General features: G+C 52.4%; 1 protein-coding gene across 3 annotated transcripts in view; it reads right to left on the bottom strand.

Annotated features, from left to right (window-relative positions):
• Positions 1–1,059: 1,059 nt before the first annotated feature.
• tcf12 (transcription factor 12) overlaps positions 1,060–17,472 on the bottom strand; it is a 27,339-nt gene continuing 10,926 nt past the window's right edge. For 2 of the 3 annotated variants that reach the window (XM_030376846.1, XM_030376845.1), the window contains exons 2-13: positions 14,962–15,061; positions 14,477–14,619; positions 14,026–14,170; positions 13,806–13,873; positions 10,927–11,065; positions 9,128–9,201; positions 7,527–7,718; positions 6,271–6,370; positions 6,021–6,168; positions 5,486–5,721; positions 4,689–4,804; positions 1,060–4,378 (exon numbers count right to left, since the gene is read on the bottom strand). In XM_030376846.1, the coding sequence (XP_030232706.1) occupies positions 4,695–4,804; positions 5,486–5,721; positions 6,021–6,168; positions 6,271–6,370; positions 7,527–7,718; positions 9,128–9,201; positions 10,927–11,065; positions 13,806–13,873; positions 14,026–14,170; positions 14,477–14,619; positions 14,962–14,983 (1,377 nt within the window). In that variant the 5' untranslated portion in view covers positions 14,984–15,061 and the 3' untranslated portion in view covers positions 1,060–4,378; positions 4,689–4,694. Of the gene's footprint in view, positions 4,379–4,688; positions 4,805–5,485; positions 5,722–6,020; positions 6,169–6,270; positions 6,371–7,526; positions 7,719–8,497; positions 8,570–9,127; positions 9,202–10,926; positions 11,066–13,805; positions 13,874–14,025; positions 14,171–14,476; positions 14,620–14,961; positions 15,062–17,472 lie in introns of all 3 variants that reach the window. The other variant, XM_030376844.1, reaches the window with a different exon arrangement.

Here is a 17,472-nt window from a genome sequence, read left to right as displayed (position 1 = left end):
CTGCATCGCAGAAGGCCTTCTGTGACAGTTCAAGGAGACGAGCCAAAAGCTGTCTGTCAGCCGACCGACACAGAGACAGATCCTCAGGAAGACAGGCTCTCAGACCGGTGGTCCCTCCCCTAGTGACGCGCACGCACACACACACTCACGCACTCACACAAACATAAACACACGCACACACACACTCACGCACTCACACACACACACAAACACACGCACACACACACACACACACACACACACACACACACACACACACACTCACACACACACACACACACACACACACACACACACTGATACACTCACAAAACACACATACCAACACACGCACACACACACACACACACACACACACACACACACACACACACACACTGATACACTCACAAAAAACACATACCAACACACACACACTCACACACACACATGCACACCTAACACACACACACACACACACACACACACACACACACACACACACACACACACACACACACACACACACACACACACACATGCACACCTAACACACACACAGACCCTTACACACACACACAATCTTGAGCATTAAAATATGATGATTATGATTTACATTTCATTACTGAGCTCACTGCAGCACGTTGTGGTACGACCACTTGAGTCAGTAAAACGGGAATTGGATTGTCAGGACTGGGGGAGCTCAGGCATGTGCAACAAAATAATGTTGACATTATTATTACTATTATCCGCACACACACACACGCACATGTGAGTGCACAAACAACCCCCCCCCCACACACACACACACAAACAAAAATACATTTGGAAGACAAATATAGGCAAGAAAATAAATCAGGTGTAGTTTTCAATCCAAAAATACTCATCAAATACAAAACTATTCATGAGAGCTTGAATATATATGGAGATATTATAAGGAGATAACCAGCGGAATCCAGGCAGGCTCGGACCAGCACACTTTCCCCACCAGACAGTCTGAATCTAAATAAAGATGTGGAGAGAATAATTACACTGCAAAGGATGACGGTGCTTGTTTCAGTGAAATAAATGAACGCACAATTAAGCTTAAAAAAGATGGCACATTTATTGCAACATAAATGTTATATACATTTAGTGTATTTTCTGTTTTAAGGGACAGAAAAAAAAGAATTATTCTGCTGCTGTACATCAACAACTCCTTTCCTCTTTCATCAATCGATGACTTTATGATTTTTTAGCTCACACACAATGCCCTTACCCACTAGACTGCAATTCTGTGGTTTGTAAGATATAATATCTGAACACAATGAACAGGAGATGGTAAAATCACCAATGTATGTGGTTGTTTTGTTTACTATCTAATATAGTAAAATAAAGTAAGAAACTTTTTACTCAAAACTTTTGATTTAAAAAAATCTAGAAAGAGTTATATTTATAATTCAAGAAATATTCTTACAGTATTAATGTATAAAAACTAGCTACAGTGAAAAATAAGCCAATTTTTTTTTTCTTTTGAATTTTCATGTTTCATATATACAAGGGGAAGTATCTGCAAATACTGCAGCTAGTAACTTACAGAGGAGCAGAGATAGTAAGGAGGGAAGCGTTTCAACAAAGAGACTGGAAGCAATACGTGACATACACAATATCCCCAATCAAGGCCAACGTTAATATGATAATAAATGAATACTGAAATGAAGACAAACGCCACTCAGACATTACAGAACAAATTTTTTTAAACAGAAAATACAATCTGAAAACTCTGTAGTCCAATTAGTCGTTCTGGATGTGGCAGTGTTGTTTAAGAAGTAAAATATGATCAACCATCTACAAAGAAATACATGGATTATAATGTACAAATTAAAACCATAAAGCATGCACACTGAAAAAATATATAAGCATGACCAATGTCTTACAGATATGTCTGAGTTTGAGTCGTAGTATCCTCCCCCTCCTCTCTCCTCCTCTGGGTCTAGAGAGGGGGGACCCCCACGCAGGGTCCTGCTCCCCCTCCTCTCTCCTCCTCTGGGTCTAGAGAGGGAGGACCCCCAGCGCAGGGTCCTGCTCCCCCTCCTCTCTCCTCCTCTGGGTCTAGAGAGGGGAGACCCCCACCCAGGGCCCTGCTCCCCCTCCTCTGGGTCTAGAGAGGGGGGACCCCCACCCAGGGTCCTGCTCCCCCTCCTCTCTCCCTCTCTGGGTCTAGAGAGGGGGGACCCCCACCCAGGGTCCTGCTCCCCCTCCTCTCTCCTCCTCTGGGTCTAGAGAGGGGAGACCCCCACCCAGGGTCCTGCTCCCCCTCCTCTGGGTCTAGAGAGGGGGTCCCCCACCCAGGGTCCTGCTCCCCCTCCTCTCTCCCTCTCTGGGTCTAGAGAGGGGGGACCCCCACGCAGGGTCCTGCTCCCCCTCCTCTCTCCTCCTCTGGGTCTAGAGAGGGGAGACCCCCACGCAGGGCCCCCCCGTCCCCCCCTGACAACCACACTAATAATTAATCAATGAACTGAACCAACATGCTGCTGAAGGCGTCTGTACTCTTAAGCTAGAGTTAAGGTCAACTGTTTTATTATTCTACAGTATATGCTGTGCATATTGATATTCTACACAGCAGATGTGAAATTACCGGTTCGTCTTAAATGTATTTTCTTTCACTTTCTACATTATAACTTCTAAAATGAAAACATATTTTATTATACCACCTGGACATTATATGATGAAACCCGTGATAAATGAATCAGTTTTACGTTGATACTGAATTCTTATATTTTGAGCTTCAAACAGAAATCTTTGTAACACGTTGATCAGGCCAGGACATTGCTTGGTCTTCGTTTGTCGCTGCAGCGTTTCAGCTCAACCAGTCATCAAGGACAACCATCAGCAAAGCAGTTTATATGAAACACTAAATGGCCAATGAGCAAAGATACAGAGTCCCATCTTCCTTTGGTTGATGCACAGAAAGGAGCAAATCGTTTTCATCACAAATTCTTAGTGAACAAAAAATAAAAAAGTTGGCCTTACAGTAAAACTAATGATTATCCTTAGTTGGCTTAAATAGTTTTCATGACCACAACAGTCCTGTCTTATTTGGGCCTATGTTTTCACTGCAGAGTGCAAACAATTTGCCAAAAGTCTAAAGTATCGAGTAATTTCAGTCATAAGAATTAAGACTAAATGTCCTTCATCTTGGACCCAGAAGTCTGACGATGCTACTGCCAAACCTCTGGGGGGATTCTGCACTGCGCCTGGACCGGGAACCCGGAAGAGTTCTGCAGATTCCTGTTTTCTTACGGATTAGTTCTTCGCCAGCGCACGCAGGAGGGTTGAGAAGAAGATTTGAACAAACATGTTTCTACAGTGGCCAGGCTATCACAAAGGTTTTACTAAACCTTTACAGACGCTTAGTCTCAGGATGTTGGTGGACCTTTGGCTTGACCTCCCGCCCGGGTTTCAGATACCTCTCAGTAGCAGAGGGTGAAGGAGGGAGGCCAACAGTGGGAAGAAGCTGATATGGTTTGAGTCATCAGTCCTTCTGGGGATGAATGGTTTGCCACATTACTCTTGTTGTGGTTTTGCCCGTCTGGCTGTTTCCAGTAAAGACAATTTCCATGTAACATGCGTCACAGATCCCCGCACCCAGCAACACGATTGGTCGAAACAAATTTGAAGCAAATGAAAATGAAACACCCTGTTCACCGAGATCTGAGTTGGTCTGATTCCGACTGCAGAAGTCAGATTATTATTTTTTTCGACTAATGACAGTCTGGCATAGGTCGTTTTGGGTTCTAGATGTGATTAATTATGGAATGAATAAAATATAAAAATAAATATAATCTTTTACAAAAGGGGACGTTAATATGAGCCTAATCTCACTCTTAAACTAGCCAATAAATTAATTTGAATAATCTGGATCAAGGTTTTAAAAGTGTTCAGTGGAACTCGTGACGTTGGCAAACTGTAGATTAACTGGAGAGCCTCGATGACCGGAATGCAACCTTCCCTTTGGGCGTACATTATGTCGTTCAGTAACATTATAAATAGAAAAAAAACAAATGAAAATAAACAGTTGCTGTTACAATGCGTTCATCAACTACGCTTTAGGCACAAGGCGATCTCCCACAAGCTTTGGAGAAGACCGCGTCAGTCTCTGATTGTTCCGAAGCAAAGTGCTTGATTCAGACCGAATGATGCGAGCTGAACTGTTGCTCAAAGGCAGACATCCGTCAGTAGACACCAGCTGTTGTCAGAAGAAAGGGATTCCTGGATCTTCTCGAGTCAGAGGATCAAACTGTGTCATTCTTGTAGTGTTGCCTTAAATGGTCTGTCTCCTCCTATTGGTATTCACAAGCCGTCAGTCCTCGACCGGACCCCGCCTCTATCCCACAGAAATCCCACTGGGTCATGTGATCTGGAATCAAGATAAGAACAATATAAAACAATGGAAAATATGCACACGGTTTATGTTTCCATACACTAAGTTGTTTTATCCAATAATGTAGGATGAGTTAGTGGCCACCTCTGGAGAGTCTAGATCAGAGTCTGTTCACACTGTTCACCATGAGACCACATCCAGGCTCCGGCTCTAATTGCTCCTGGACTTTCCAGGCTTCACTCATTTAGCAGAACCAGTGAAATCCGAGCGCTGGCTCCAAAGTCATGAGACGTGGCCACAGACGACCAGAGGACGACCTGAGGCCTGGAGAGGGAGCAGCGCGTACCGGGGCTCAGAGGTGGCCCATGGGGTTGGAGGCGTCGATGAGGCTGGAGTGCAGCCCGCCATTCTTCTCCCCCTCCCTCCTCTTCAGGCAGGCTGCTTTGGGGTTCAGGTTCCTCTCTATCGGCACAGAAAACACACGTTGGAACAACGCTCTCTGGTTCGGAATAGACGTCAGATCATTAGATCAATCAATCGTTCAATCGTTCTTATGGTAAATGGACTGCAATTATACCACGCTTTCCTAACCAGTGGCCGCTCAAAGCGCTTTACAATATTGCCCAACATTCACCCATTCATGCACACATTCACAGACCGACGGCGGAGTCTCCCACGCAGGGCGACAGCCAGCTCGTCAGGAGCAGTCAGGGTGAGGCGTCTCGCTCAGGGACACCTCGACACTCAGCTAGGAGGAGCCGGGGATCGAACTAGCAACCTTCCGGTTACCTGCCAACCCGCTCTACCTCCAGAGCCACATGTCGCAAATATCTCGACACCTCTGTTAAATCCCAGTCAAATTTTAGTTTTATCTAAAGTGTGCCTACCGCCTACACAAACAGCAGCACCTAACCAAACAACAATGCCACATTTTCGCAAACAGTTTAATAAAAAAATAAAATATTTCCCACGGGAAATATTTTATATTTTATATATTTAAATGGGATGTGGCCCACCGGCCACACGACGCCAGTGGGCCTGGTGTGGCCCGCGCTTCTTGTTGGGGCGGCAGCCGAGCACTCCAGTTAGACATGGTAGAACCCAGACATAAGATAGGGAGGTATGGCCTCCCCGGCCGCTGACCTCGGACCTGCTGCTCCAGGCTGAGGATGACGGCCACGGCCTGGTGCAGGATGAGCAGCTTGGTCTGCGGCTTCTCGCTCTTCAGGTGCAGCTGGACCATCCGGCCCAGCTCCTTGAAGGCCTCGTTGATGTCCCGCACGCGCAGACGCTCCCGGGCGTTGTTGGCCATGCGACGCTCCCGCTCGCGCTCGGCCTTCTGCTCCGGGGTGAGGTCCTCGTCGCCCTCGTTGATGCTGCTGCGGAGCGGAGGGCAGAGGAGCTGGGGGTTAGAGAGCTCACCTTCCGGTCCCCAGGGCCGGTGGTTCGAGTCCCCGCTACGTAGTGGTGAACCGTGTCGGAGAACGGACTACATTTATACCGCGCATTTCTAACCAGTGGCCGCTCAAAGCGCTTTACAATATCTCCCAACGTTCACCCATTCATGCACTCATTCACCCACCGACGGCGGAGTCAGCCACGCAGGGCGACAGTCAGGAGCAGTCAGGGTGAGGGGTCTTGACACTCGGTGTTTCCCCCCCTGCGGTCTGTCTCTCACCTGGTGCGGGTTCCCCCTCTGGGCGTCTTCACGTCCCTCCTGTCGCCGTCGTCTTCTGACCGGACGTCGTCCTCTGATTGGTTATCCTGCATCTCGTCGAGGTCGTGGTTCTCCGTCTTCAGGTGTCCGGCCAGGCTCGAAGCCAGTCCTTAGAATAAAGGCAACTCTTGTTTAGTAATCCCGTCCTATTGGTCCATTCACACGCAGAACCACCTGTCACGTGTCAGAGGGCGCTGGAGGAGGGCCCTACCTCTGAAGGTCTCCAACGTGTGGTTGAGTTCGGCGGTGGAGGTGGAACCGGCCCCCCCAAGCCCTGCGTGGGTCATGGCCTCGTCTCGGTGGGGAGCCCCCTGGGGAGATAGAGCCGTCATGACACGCTGCCTCTCAACACTCCCAATCAAGCCAATCCCATCTGTTGGGTCGGCCCCCGCTGGGTGATGACGTACTCGTGGGATCGTCATCACTGCTCGTTAGGATGTGGTTAACACTGAGGAGGGGGAGTAGAACTAGGAGTGTGTGTGTGCCTGTGTGTGTGTGTTTGTGTTTGTGTGTATTTGCTCCAGTGGGGCTGGGGGGGGGGGGGGGGGGGGGGGGGGGGTGCTCAGCCTGATTTCCCTCCAGCTGAGGAAATCTGTCTGGCAGGGAGGAGGGGTCTCTCACTCCCACCCCCCAGGACCTCCGGGGGTCCGAGAGGGGAATGAGGGGAGTTGTATCCGTTGGAGCTGGGGGAACTTCTCCCACACAGGAAGTGTTCAGTGAGATTCCCCCATCTTATGTCTCAGAGACGTCGATGCTACACCTCCACACAAACACACATATCAATTTTTGACAATCGAGTAAAGGATATGGATATGGTGTGACGGCCAACTAAGACCCTGTATCTAAAATTGTAATAGAATATTTCAAGAGTTTTGTAATAGGCAAAGGAGATTTCATGAGAGCTCAGAACAGACCAATGAAAAAATAGGACTTTAGTTTTATTTAAGCCAGTTTCAAATTAAGTTGCCACCATTTGTGCAATAAGAGCTCAGATGATGTAAACCCCTAACGCCTACGAATGTAACTAAACGTCCCCACCCACACCTTTCACCCCAGTTTCACTGCACATCTGCGCTCTTTGCGAGCCTCTTTCACAATCGGGGGTGAAAGCCCTATTTTCAAGAGACGTATATTTCCTTTATACCCAAGAGGAGAGCACAAAACTCTTTCCAGACCAACTAACTTCACTCCATTTTGGTCTGGTTTCCTCGTTTTCTTCACCCTGGTGGATACTGGAGACCACTGCCAGCACATTACACGTCTGGAAACTATGTGGTCTTGAACTGAACTGCTCCGTGTGGAACATGTCCTGCTGACCGGTCGGGAGCAGGTGGCTGTCGTTGGCTATGTATACAAGACCAGTTAAAACAACCATCCATATTTCAGGATCTTCTGATGTGGAACTTTTAATGTCTTGGAAACCTGCAATTTTCTAAACATCGTCTGGGTCTGTGAAAGTGTTCCTACCGCCGACGCCGTCCGAGCGGGAACCAATGACGCGGGAGGAAAGGTGGCTCCGAGCGCGGCGATTGGCCCGTTGTGTGCTTGACCCAGCAGGCTGTGTATGTCGCCGGGCAGACTGCCTGTGGAGCCCACCGCGTGGTTCCTCAGAACCAGGATTGCATCATCCAGTCGGTCCAGACGGTCTTCCATCCGGGACTGGGGGGCCGCGAGAGGGTTGGAGAGCACACGGTGGGGGGGGGGGGGGGGGGGGAGGGAGAAAGACAGGGAGACAAACAGCTTAATACCTGGGAGCGTATCGGGGCTGCAAGGAAACGAGGGCACGGCAATGTGTGCATGTATGAGAGCTTTGAAAGGGCAGAACATACAAACGGCTAGGCAGAGGCCCTACAAACACAAGAACAAGAGAGACATTACAGCTTAACGCGTTTCAAGGATATCCCAAATCAACTATTTGTCTTTGGCTCTAAATAACAACATTACATATATTCTACCCCCCTCTTGGCATTCTTAAAACACTGAACCAACTCATAATCGTGGGCAAGATGGATGAGATGGGAAAGCCAAAACGGCAAAATAAAAATGTCTCCCTTCAAAAGACAAAAAGGGGAATCAAAAACAAGGAGGCGAGGATGAGGGTGAGACAGTTTGTGTGACTGGCTCTGAGGGTGAGACAGGGTGTGTGAGCTGGCTCTGAGGGTGAGACAGGGTGTGTGGCTGGCTCTGAGGGTGAGACAGGGTGTGTGAGCTGGCTCTGAGGGTGAGACAGGGTGTGAGAGCTGGCTCTGAGGGTGAGACAGGGTGTGTGAGCTGGCTCTGAGGGGGAGACAGGGTGTGTGGCTGGCTCTGAGGGGGAGACAGGGTGTGTGAGCTGGCTCTGAGGGGGAGACAGGGTGTGTGGCTGGCTCTGAGGGTGAGACAGGGTGTGAGGCTGGCTCTGAGGGTGAGACAGGGTGTGTGGCTGGCTCTGAGGGTACCTCGCAGACGTCCTTTAAGAAGGACATGGCATCCTGCAGATGCTCGTGGAGCTGCTGATGCACTCGGTTTTTCTGGCGGAGGCACATGGGGGATAAGAAGGACAACGGTCACTAGGAGTCGCATTGATCAACGGTGTGGTCGCGCTTCAGTCAAGACGTGCATGAACTCAGATCAGGGGGGGTTCCCTTCACCGTTTGGGGTTCACATGTCGGCCACATGGGGATGTGTTGAACAGAACATCGACCCCCCGCCCGCCCAGGCGCTGTGAGGTGTGCAGTGTGCATGCGTGCATGTCCTTCCGTTGCAGAGCAGCACAGGACTTCCCGGAACAGTGGATCGGTGCGACAGCTGCCACTTCCCTCCGTTCCCCGACCACCCAGTCCCGCTCATCGCTGGGTCCCACCCCGGCACCGTCACCCTGACAGCGGCCCGGCGCCCGCGGACAGACGGTCCCGCCCCAGAGGCATGTATTATTCAGCGCAGCTAGCCCGGACTCTGACAGGACTCTCCCTGTAACGCCATCCGTCCCCTCTCCGTGGGGAGTCTGGGGAGCGGCTCACAGTGAGCAGCCATGACAACCCGTAGTGCACCAGAGCGGGGACAAAAAGGAGACAGCGTGGGGGCCTTACCAGCGAGTGGATGGAGGTGTCGTAGTTTGGGGAGGGAGGAGCCTGTCCCCCGGCCCGAGGCCATTGGTTAATACCTGAGGAGAGCAGAAGAACGCCAATGAGAGATTCTATCACATGATACACGTTTCATTGTCAGTAAGGCCTAACGTCACAGGATGTAAATATGAACATCATTGGGACCGAAGAGAAGATGAACAGCAACAGATTGCCCGAGCTTGTATCCTCTTTATCCACCACCAAACACACACAGCCTGACTGGACGTATGCATGCAGGCAGCAGTGTGCGTGTGGGGCTCTCTCCAGCTGAAGGCCGTTCTCTCCGTCTGCTTCGCATTAGAGTGGTGAGCTGCCAAACCCAGCCTTCATCCTGGCAAAAACTACAACCAAATGAAGTCGACACGTCTCCCAAATAATTCATACACTTGTTTTATGATTTAACCTTTGATTTTATCAAATTGAGCAATTATGACGGCAATGTTTAATCTAAATAAATCATTAGTACCAGGATATTGAACGTTGCTTTGAAGAGGACAGGGGAAGGGGATGTAGTGCCGGTAGTTCCTCACTGCTGGGACTCAGGAATCAACAACTTGTCTGCTGGGAAAACCTGCCACTTTTGTCCCCACCTAGGCTAGCTTGTTTTAGTGCTGTAGTAGCTTAGCTAATTGCTTTAGTAGCTTAGCTTAGTGTTATAGTAGCTTAGCTTAGTGTTGTAGCAGCTTAGCTTAGGGTTGTAGTAGCTTAGTGTTGTAGTAGCTTAGCTCAGTTTCAACGTCTGGGGTAAACAACCGACATCTCGGCCAATCCCTTTAAAACGAGGTGGAAATGGGAAGCCTTTCCAGCCTGAATGCTCCCTAGTTGGTGGGCCGGGAACGACAGCTGAGGAAGAGCTACGCAGACAGCCAGCTGCTGCCGGAATATCTTCACACACTCGTGGGCACGGCTGCCAACAGAAAATACCAGCCGCGCCCTAACACTCCATCTCCTTGGACAGTATATGCATAATAACTGATCACGCTTTCATTGGCTAAACTAGTAGAGGAGACTCTCTCATTGGATGGCCTGATGACACTTACACTCCCTTACACCCTTCATCACTGACCCCGTGGAACCCACGGCAGAGACTAGCTCCAGGCCGGTCTCTACCAGAGAGGAGAGACCAGCCTGGAGCTAGCCTCTACCAGACGGGAGAGACTAGCTACATGCTGGTTGCCCTTCATGGAGAGACCAGCATGGAGCTAGTCTCTACCAGGCGGGAGAGATCACCTCCTGCAGGCGGGGCGGGGGGGGTGATGCAGACGAGTGACCTCCGACCCGCCACCAGCCTAAGTCAGCGGGGATAACGTGTGTGTAGGTTCTGGGGACACCACGCCCCTACATGGAGGTGGAGGTGTGTGTAGGTTCTGGTGACACCACGCCCCTACATGGAGGTGGAGGTGTGTGTAGGTTCTGGTGACACCACGCCCCTACATGGAGGTGGAGGTGTGTGTAGGTTCTGGTGACACCACGCCCCTACATGGAGGTGGAGGTGTGTGTAGGTTCTGGTGACACCACGCCCCTACATTGAGGTGGAGGTGTGTGTAGGTTCTGGTGACACCACGCCCCTACATGGAGGTGGAGGTGTGTGTAGGTTCTGGTGACACCACGCCCCTACATGGAGGTGGAGGTGTGTGTAGGTTCTGGTGACACCACGCCCCTACATGGAGGTGGAGGTGTGTGTAGGTTTCCTCGTGACACCACGCCCCTACATGGAGGTGGAGGTGTGTAGGGTGCAGGTGGTGGAAGAGGCAGCCTCCTACCTGCTCTGCCAGAGGAGGGGGGGCCAGCAGTCAGCACGGGGTCCACGGAGCCGTCCCCCGCTGGGAGGGGCGTGGGGGACCCCCCCGGGGAGGAGGGGTTGGAGGGGAAGCTGCTGCTGGTGTGGTCTGGGGAGTAGATCTGGAGGAGGAGAGGAGGAGGTTAGGAGAGGAGGAGGAGAGGAGGGTGAGGACAGGGAGGAGGAGAGGAGAGGAGGAGGGTGAGGAGAGGAGGAGGAGAGGAGGAGGGTGAGGAGGAGGAGGAGGAGGAGGAGGGTGAGGAGAGGAGGAGAGGAGGAGGAGGAGGGTGAGGAGAGGAGGAGGAGGAGGAGGAGAGGAGGAGAGGAGGAGGGTGAGGAGAAGAGAGGAGAGGAGGGTGAGGAGAGAAGGAGGAGAGGAGGAGGGTGAGGAGAGGAGGAGGTGAGGAGAGGAGGAGGAGGATGAGGAGGAGGAGGGTGAGGAGAGGAGGAAGAGAGGAGGAGGGTGAGGAGATGAGGAGGTTAGGTAGAGGTGATGGTGTCAGAATGGAAGACCTCTCTGAGAACCAGAGTCTGAAGAAGGACCGACCACTAACAGTCCTACGGTCAAACAGAGCTCGCAGGAAACAACTTGAGTTCTGAGGGGAGGATAGAGTGCAAATCATGATCAATAATCTCCTCACTCAGTCCTGATCTCTGGGCTTTGGTGTTTCAATCAGCTGTGGGACTCTAAATGCTGGCTGAACGGGGGGGGGGGGGGGGGGGGGGGAGAGAGACAAGTGAATAAACACATCGCTGGAAGCACACTGCTACCCACTCCACATGTCCGCCCTCTGAATACGTTTCAGCGTACGGGGGATTGTCCGAGCGAAGCCAACGCCGCCGAATTGAAACAAACCCCCAAATTAAAAACGGCCATAAGTCAGTCAGGGAAACCGCCCGACGAGACGCGGTCAGCCCTCCCCTGACCCGAGCAGCTGCGGTCGGACCGAGGCAGGACGCCTTCGCCCGTCATGAGCCCACTCCCGCCTGTCACGGTCTGTGGTCCCAAGGACAGCAGGCGGCCAATAAGCACAGCTAATTCAGAATGGAGGCGAACAAAGGCCGTACAAAGGGGGGCGCGTGGGGCCAGCGGTCTGGGGCCCGGGGGGACTCTGGGGCCGAGGGGCCTCCCTCCCCGACCGGCCCTGCGCTGCTCGACTTGGCCCCCCAACCCGCTTTGTCATGCTAATGGGATCGAGTCTGCAGATACAAAAAGACTTAATTTGTTATAATCAACAACCCTGCTTCCATTTCAGTCGTATTGATCGGCCCAGTGCCTTAATGCTGGGGTCCCCATCGAGGTTCGTGCAGACATTGATTGGTCCCACATGTGGTCGTGTTTCTGAATGATGAGGAGATGCTTCCAAAAAGATTATCATGTTCAGATAAATATGGGGAGTTCCACCCGACCACGTTTAAGTGGTTCACAGAAATAGTCCTACTTCATTTTTTCCTTAATGCCCTTAATGTTGGTCTGTGGAGAGAGAAACAACGATGTACCTCCAAGAGTTCAAACATAAATAAATCTGGGATATCCGAGTCCTTGTGGATAGGAAGCCTTTAGGAGCGTTCGGAATGCACTCTTCCCTTTCTTGAATAGACTCAGATTAAGCCCACAATTATCCAGGCTTAGGCTGAAAAGCAACCTCAACAGATCCTCTGGCTGTGTCTTTAATCAGCGTTCAGCGGAGCACTTAATTCCCCATGTGACCGCAGAGATCACCTTCTTTAGCGCACGCAGGGCTGTTCTCTCCGGGGGCACTGAGAGGAAAGTACACGTTACACAAGAGCCGGGAACACAGGGGTGTGACGACTCTGAAGATGGACTGTCCTCAGAGGAACCTGGTTCCTGGGTGTTACGCAGCTGTGTTTCACAACCTGTGTAGTCCTATGTCCCCTACGGCTCCATCATTATGGCCCAGCATGTTTAATACCGTTGTGGAAGTATGATTCTATTACTGCGTCAGCAACAATCAACACACAGGATATTTAGCATATTCATGTATTTTACAAAGTCATTTTAGTTTTGTAGGTTTAACAAAGCAAAACCCCCTGTGACGTTCCCCAGCTGGGAATCAGAAACGATGCTCAAACTAAACTGATCCCATACGATAAAGAGTTTACAAAGCATGCTAATACCCCCCCCCCCCCCCCCCCAATAGAAGTAAAGAGTGGGTGAGTGAGGGTGAGGGAGGGGGTGAGTGGGGGTGAGGGAGGGGGTGAGTGGGGGTGAGTGAGGGGGTGAGTGAGGGGGTGAGTGAGGGGGTGAGGGAGGGTGAGTGAGGGGGTGAGGGAGGGGGTGAGGGAGGGTGAGTGAGGGGGTGAGGGAGGGGGTGAGGGAGGGTGAGTGAGGGGGTGACAGTGGGGGTGAGGGAGGGTGAGTGAGGGGTGACGGTGGGGGTGAGGGAGGGTGAGTGAGGGGGTGACAGTGGGGGTGAGGGAGGGTGAGTGAGGGGGTGAGGGAAGGGGATGAGGGAGGGTGAGGGAGGGGATGACAGTGGGGGTGAGGGAGGGTGAGTGAGGGGGTGACGGTGGGGGTGAGGGAGGGTGAGTGAGGGGGTGAGTGAGGGGGTGAGTGAGGGGGTGAGGGAGGGTGAGTGAGGGGGTGAGGGAGGGGGTGAGGGAGGGTGAGTGAGGGGGTGAGGGAGGGGGTGAGGGAGGGTGAGTGAGGGGGTGAGGGAGGGGGTGAGGGAGGGTGAGTGAGGGGGTGACAGTGGGGGTGAGGGAGGGTGAGGGAGGGGGTGACAGTGGGGGTGAGGGAGGGTGAGTGAGGGGGTGAGGGAGGGGGTGAGGGAGGGTGAGTGAGGGGGTGACAGTGGGGGTGAGGGAGGGTGAGGGAGGGTGCCTGCGGGCGTGGCTCACCGAGGCTAAAGCTTTGCCGAGGGCGTCTCCGGTCTGCGACCCTCCCGTGGCTCCGCCCTGATTGGCAGCTGAGGAGACACAGACAGGCGGTTGAGGAAGGGTTCACCCCACGCACAACGACCCGTCTCACCTCCGTGCACAACCCCTCCTCTACCGCTACAGGTTGAATCAGGGTTCGATCCGCGCGTCGGGCGCCGGCGACGTGGACCCGACCACGTACCCATCAGCCCCCCGGGCGCCGGGCTGCCGGGCGGGGCGTGGCCGGCGGGGATGAACGGCGAGGCGCTGGCGTGGCCGCGGTGGAAGCTGGACATGGGAGGGAGCCCGCCGCCGACGTCCGGAGACACGCAGTGGGCCGGGTAGTTCTGGAGGGAGGAAAAGGTTTCATCAGGGGTCGATCTGTAACCCAACAAGGATCCTCTCTGTGGAGCGTTGGAACAAGGTCCTCCGGGAGGACGGCGAAGGGAGCAGTAGGAGCAGTCAGGGTGAGGCGTCTCGCTCAGGGACACCTCGCCGCCCAGCTAGGAGGAGCCGGGGATCGAACTAGCGACCTTCCGGTTACCAGCCGACCCGCTCTACCTCCTGAGCCTCATGCCCCCGTGCCACGAGAGGCTCCCCCTCCCGTTCCTACGTGTGTTCCTCAGTGTGTTGCTCAGTGTCAGGGCTCCTACCAGACGCTCCTGGGGCTGCAGGTGGGTGTAGCTGCCATTGGTCTGCTGCATGTGGGAGGAGGGTCCACCCACCAGGCCTCCGTAGCCGGGCTGGCCGATCCCACCGGACGGGTTCCACGGGTCCGGGGAGCTGTGGGTCCCATCTAGAGGTACACAGCAGCAGGTCAGTCCGGAGACCCCCCCCCCAGACGAGGCTTTGTGAGGCCGGTTCTCACCCTGGCTGGATCCACCCTGGAACTGTACCGAGAGTACAGTTCCAGCTAGGTGACACAGCTGTAAGCATGCAGCCTTAAACCTGATCCCATTGTAGTCATATCAGATCTCCTCCTCAGTGGGCTGTTTACTTCATGACATTAATACTTCAGGGTGCTTCCCTTTGAGGACTTATATTTTATCTGCTTAGGGACCAAACTCAAAACAATTCAAGTTGTAGCTCAAACAAAGAGTTGGCTATGGCTCTTCTAAACCTTTACTTCCAAACTTACCGAAGAAAGAGCTTGCGAACATGTTGGCGGAGGGCCTCGGGGGCGAGTAGGAGGGAGCGTCTCGGCTGAAGCCCTCCGAGGTGGGGGAGGGCGCGTACACCTGCCGTGAGGACACAAGACAAATGAGCGGGACGCATTCAGTGCCCATCCCAATGTCCTTTATAGCGAGCGTCGGCTGAACCCAGTTAGTGATGAAGGGAACACTTTTAATTCATCCGCCTTTCATCTACCAGCTGATTGTTTAATTAGAAGCCTCGTATTTATTTACATCGGTAATACTCTCGTGTACACTGCTAGTGTATAAAGATACATTTTCCATATTTATTTCTGTTAGGCCTTTCCTCACTGACACCCTCATCTTCCGTCTGGGATTATGAATACTATCTTATCTCTCCTTCCCTCCCATCTCGGCCCACGAGATAAAACATGCAAATAGCATTCCACACAGATGAGTCGACGACGGATCCAGACCATGAATTGGAGGTCGGATGTCAACGAGCGCGTTGGGAGAGCAGGGCTCATCGGAGGTATTTGCATCTCAGCGTAGCGCTGTGACTCAGCCAGAGTTAAGGCAACAAGCTGTTGCAGAAGGATATTAAATTACAGGAACTTGTGTCATTAAATTAGCATCTGAATATTTGTCTTTGTACAGTGTACAATAAAAAATTGTAGCAGCATCCAAGTATACACACAACATAAATAGTAAGAGTAACGAAAAGACGTACGAAACACAGAAAAGAAAAAGAAGAAACACAGAGCTGCGAGCCGCTTGCCATCAAATGACAATAAGCAAGAGGAGAAGAATAGAAGGAACATCAAACTGGGTCTTCAGATGTTTGAACCCGTGTTTGAACATTCTCATCACAGCTTCCCTGCTTTCAATTGTGTCATTTGATGTCAAATCGGAATGTTTTTCTACTAAAACACTAAAAGACTAAAAGCCTGCTAGACTTTTCTTAATTTTCCTCGACGGGATCTGGGAAGAGTGAACGAGCAACAGACATGCTGCTGTACAGCTGTGTGTGTGTGTGTGTGTGTGTGTGTGTGTGTGTGTGTGTGTGTGTGTGTGTGTGTGTGTGTGTGTGTGTGTTTTTTTGTGTGTGTGTGTGTGTGTGTGTGTTTTTTTGTGTGTGTGTGTGTGCGTACATGTACTTGTGTGTGTGTGTGCCAGGCAGACAGATCAAACAGACCCGAGGACACCAGCGCTGCTCTGACTTCATCCGCTCCAGATGAGGTGGCAGAGAGAGAACCACGACCAGAGAAACAGGACCAGAGAACCAGGACCAGAGAACCAGGACCAGAGAACCAGGACCAGAGAACCAGGACCAGAGAACCAGGACCAGAGATCCACGACCAGAGAACCGGGACCAGAGAACCACGACCAGAGAACCGGGACCAGAGAACCGGGACCAGAGAACCACGACCAGAGAACCACGACCAGAGAACCGGGACCAGAGAACCGGGACCAGAGAACCGGGACCAGAGAACCGGGACCAGAGAACCGGGACCAGAAAACCACGACCAGAGAACCACGACCAGAGAACCGGGACCAGAGAACCACGGCCAGAGAACAGGGACCAGAGAACCGGGACCAGAGAACCGGGACCAGAGAACCGGGACCAGAGAACCGGTTCTCTGGTCGACCGCTCTCGCCGCTGTCAGACCTGACCTACAGTCGCCATGACTGAACCGCCAACAAGAAACGAGAAACTGAACCCCTGACGCCAGGGGGGCCGGTCACAGCTCTAGAGGCCGGGCGGGGGTCGGACCGGCTCGAGAGCCTCGGGCGGGCCCCAGATTCACCCGCAGGTCCTCCAGACGGCCGCCCACTGACCACGCTGGATTAAGGTGCTGTGGGAGGGGCGGGGGGTCTCGTGGGGGGTGAGGGTGTTCTGGGCGTTCTGGGCGCCCACCAGGGTCTTCAGCACACCTCCATGACGCTCCATGAGAGGTCGGTCTCTCCCAGGAGCGCCCCCGTCCCCCCCCCGTCCCCCCGTCTGGGGGACCGCCGTCGAGCATAATGCGGCATGGTGGTTGGAGCGAGGGCCGACCAGGCAGGGCATTAATAAACCAGTTAATAAACCATCCCTGAACTGGTCTGGAGCCCGATGCCACTGGCCCCTGAGGAGACCGCCCCCTTCACTCCTCTGGGAAGACCTTCATTAAAGCGCCGTCACTCACAGACTACAAAGACAGCGCACACACACGACCCCTAGGGTCAAAGCTCTACACCGGGCCGCGTGATTACAAGGGAGATGCAAGAATATAACATAAGTCATTTAAACTAAAGAGACATCATTTTAGATTTTAAAATTGATTCAGTTTGTTTGAATAACAAATCGGAAATCGGAACACTTTGATTTTGTAAAAGAGAAATCTGATCACCTTCGGCCAGACATCACAATCGTGAGGCATAATAAAACCATAAATATGGAGTGGATGTTTTGATATTGCGTTGCATGTTCAACATGCCACAGACGGTAACAAAACCAAGCTGTGGTAAGCTAGCTC

The sequence above is a fragment of the Gadus morhua genome, chromosome 14 (genome assembly GCF_902167405.1).
Source record: "Gadus morhua chromosome 14, gadMor3.0, whole genome shotgun sequence".
Taxonomy (NCBI): Eukaryota; Metazoa; Chordata; class Actinopteri; order Gadiformes; family Gadidae; genus Gadus; species Gadus morhua.
This window is presented reverse-complemented; position numbering and strand designations above follow the sequence as displayed.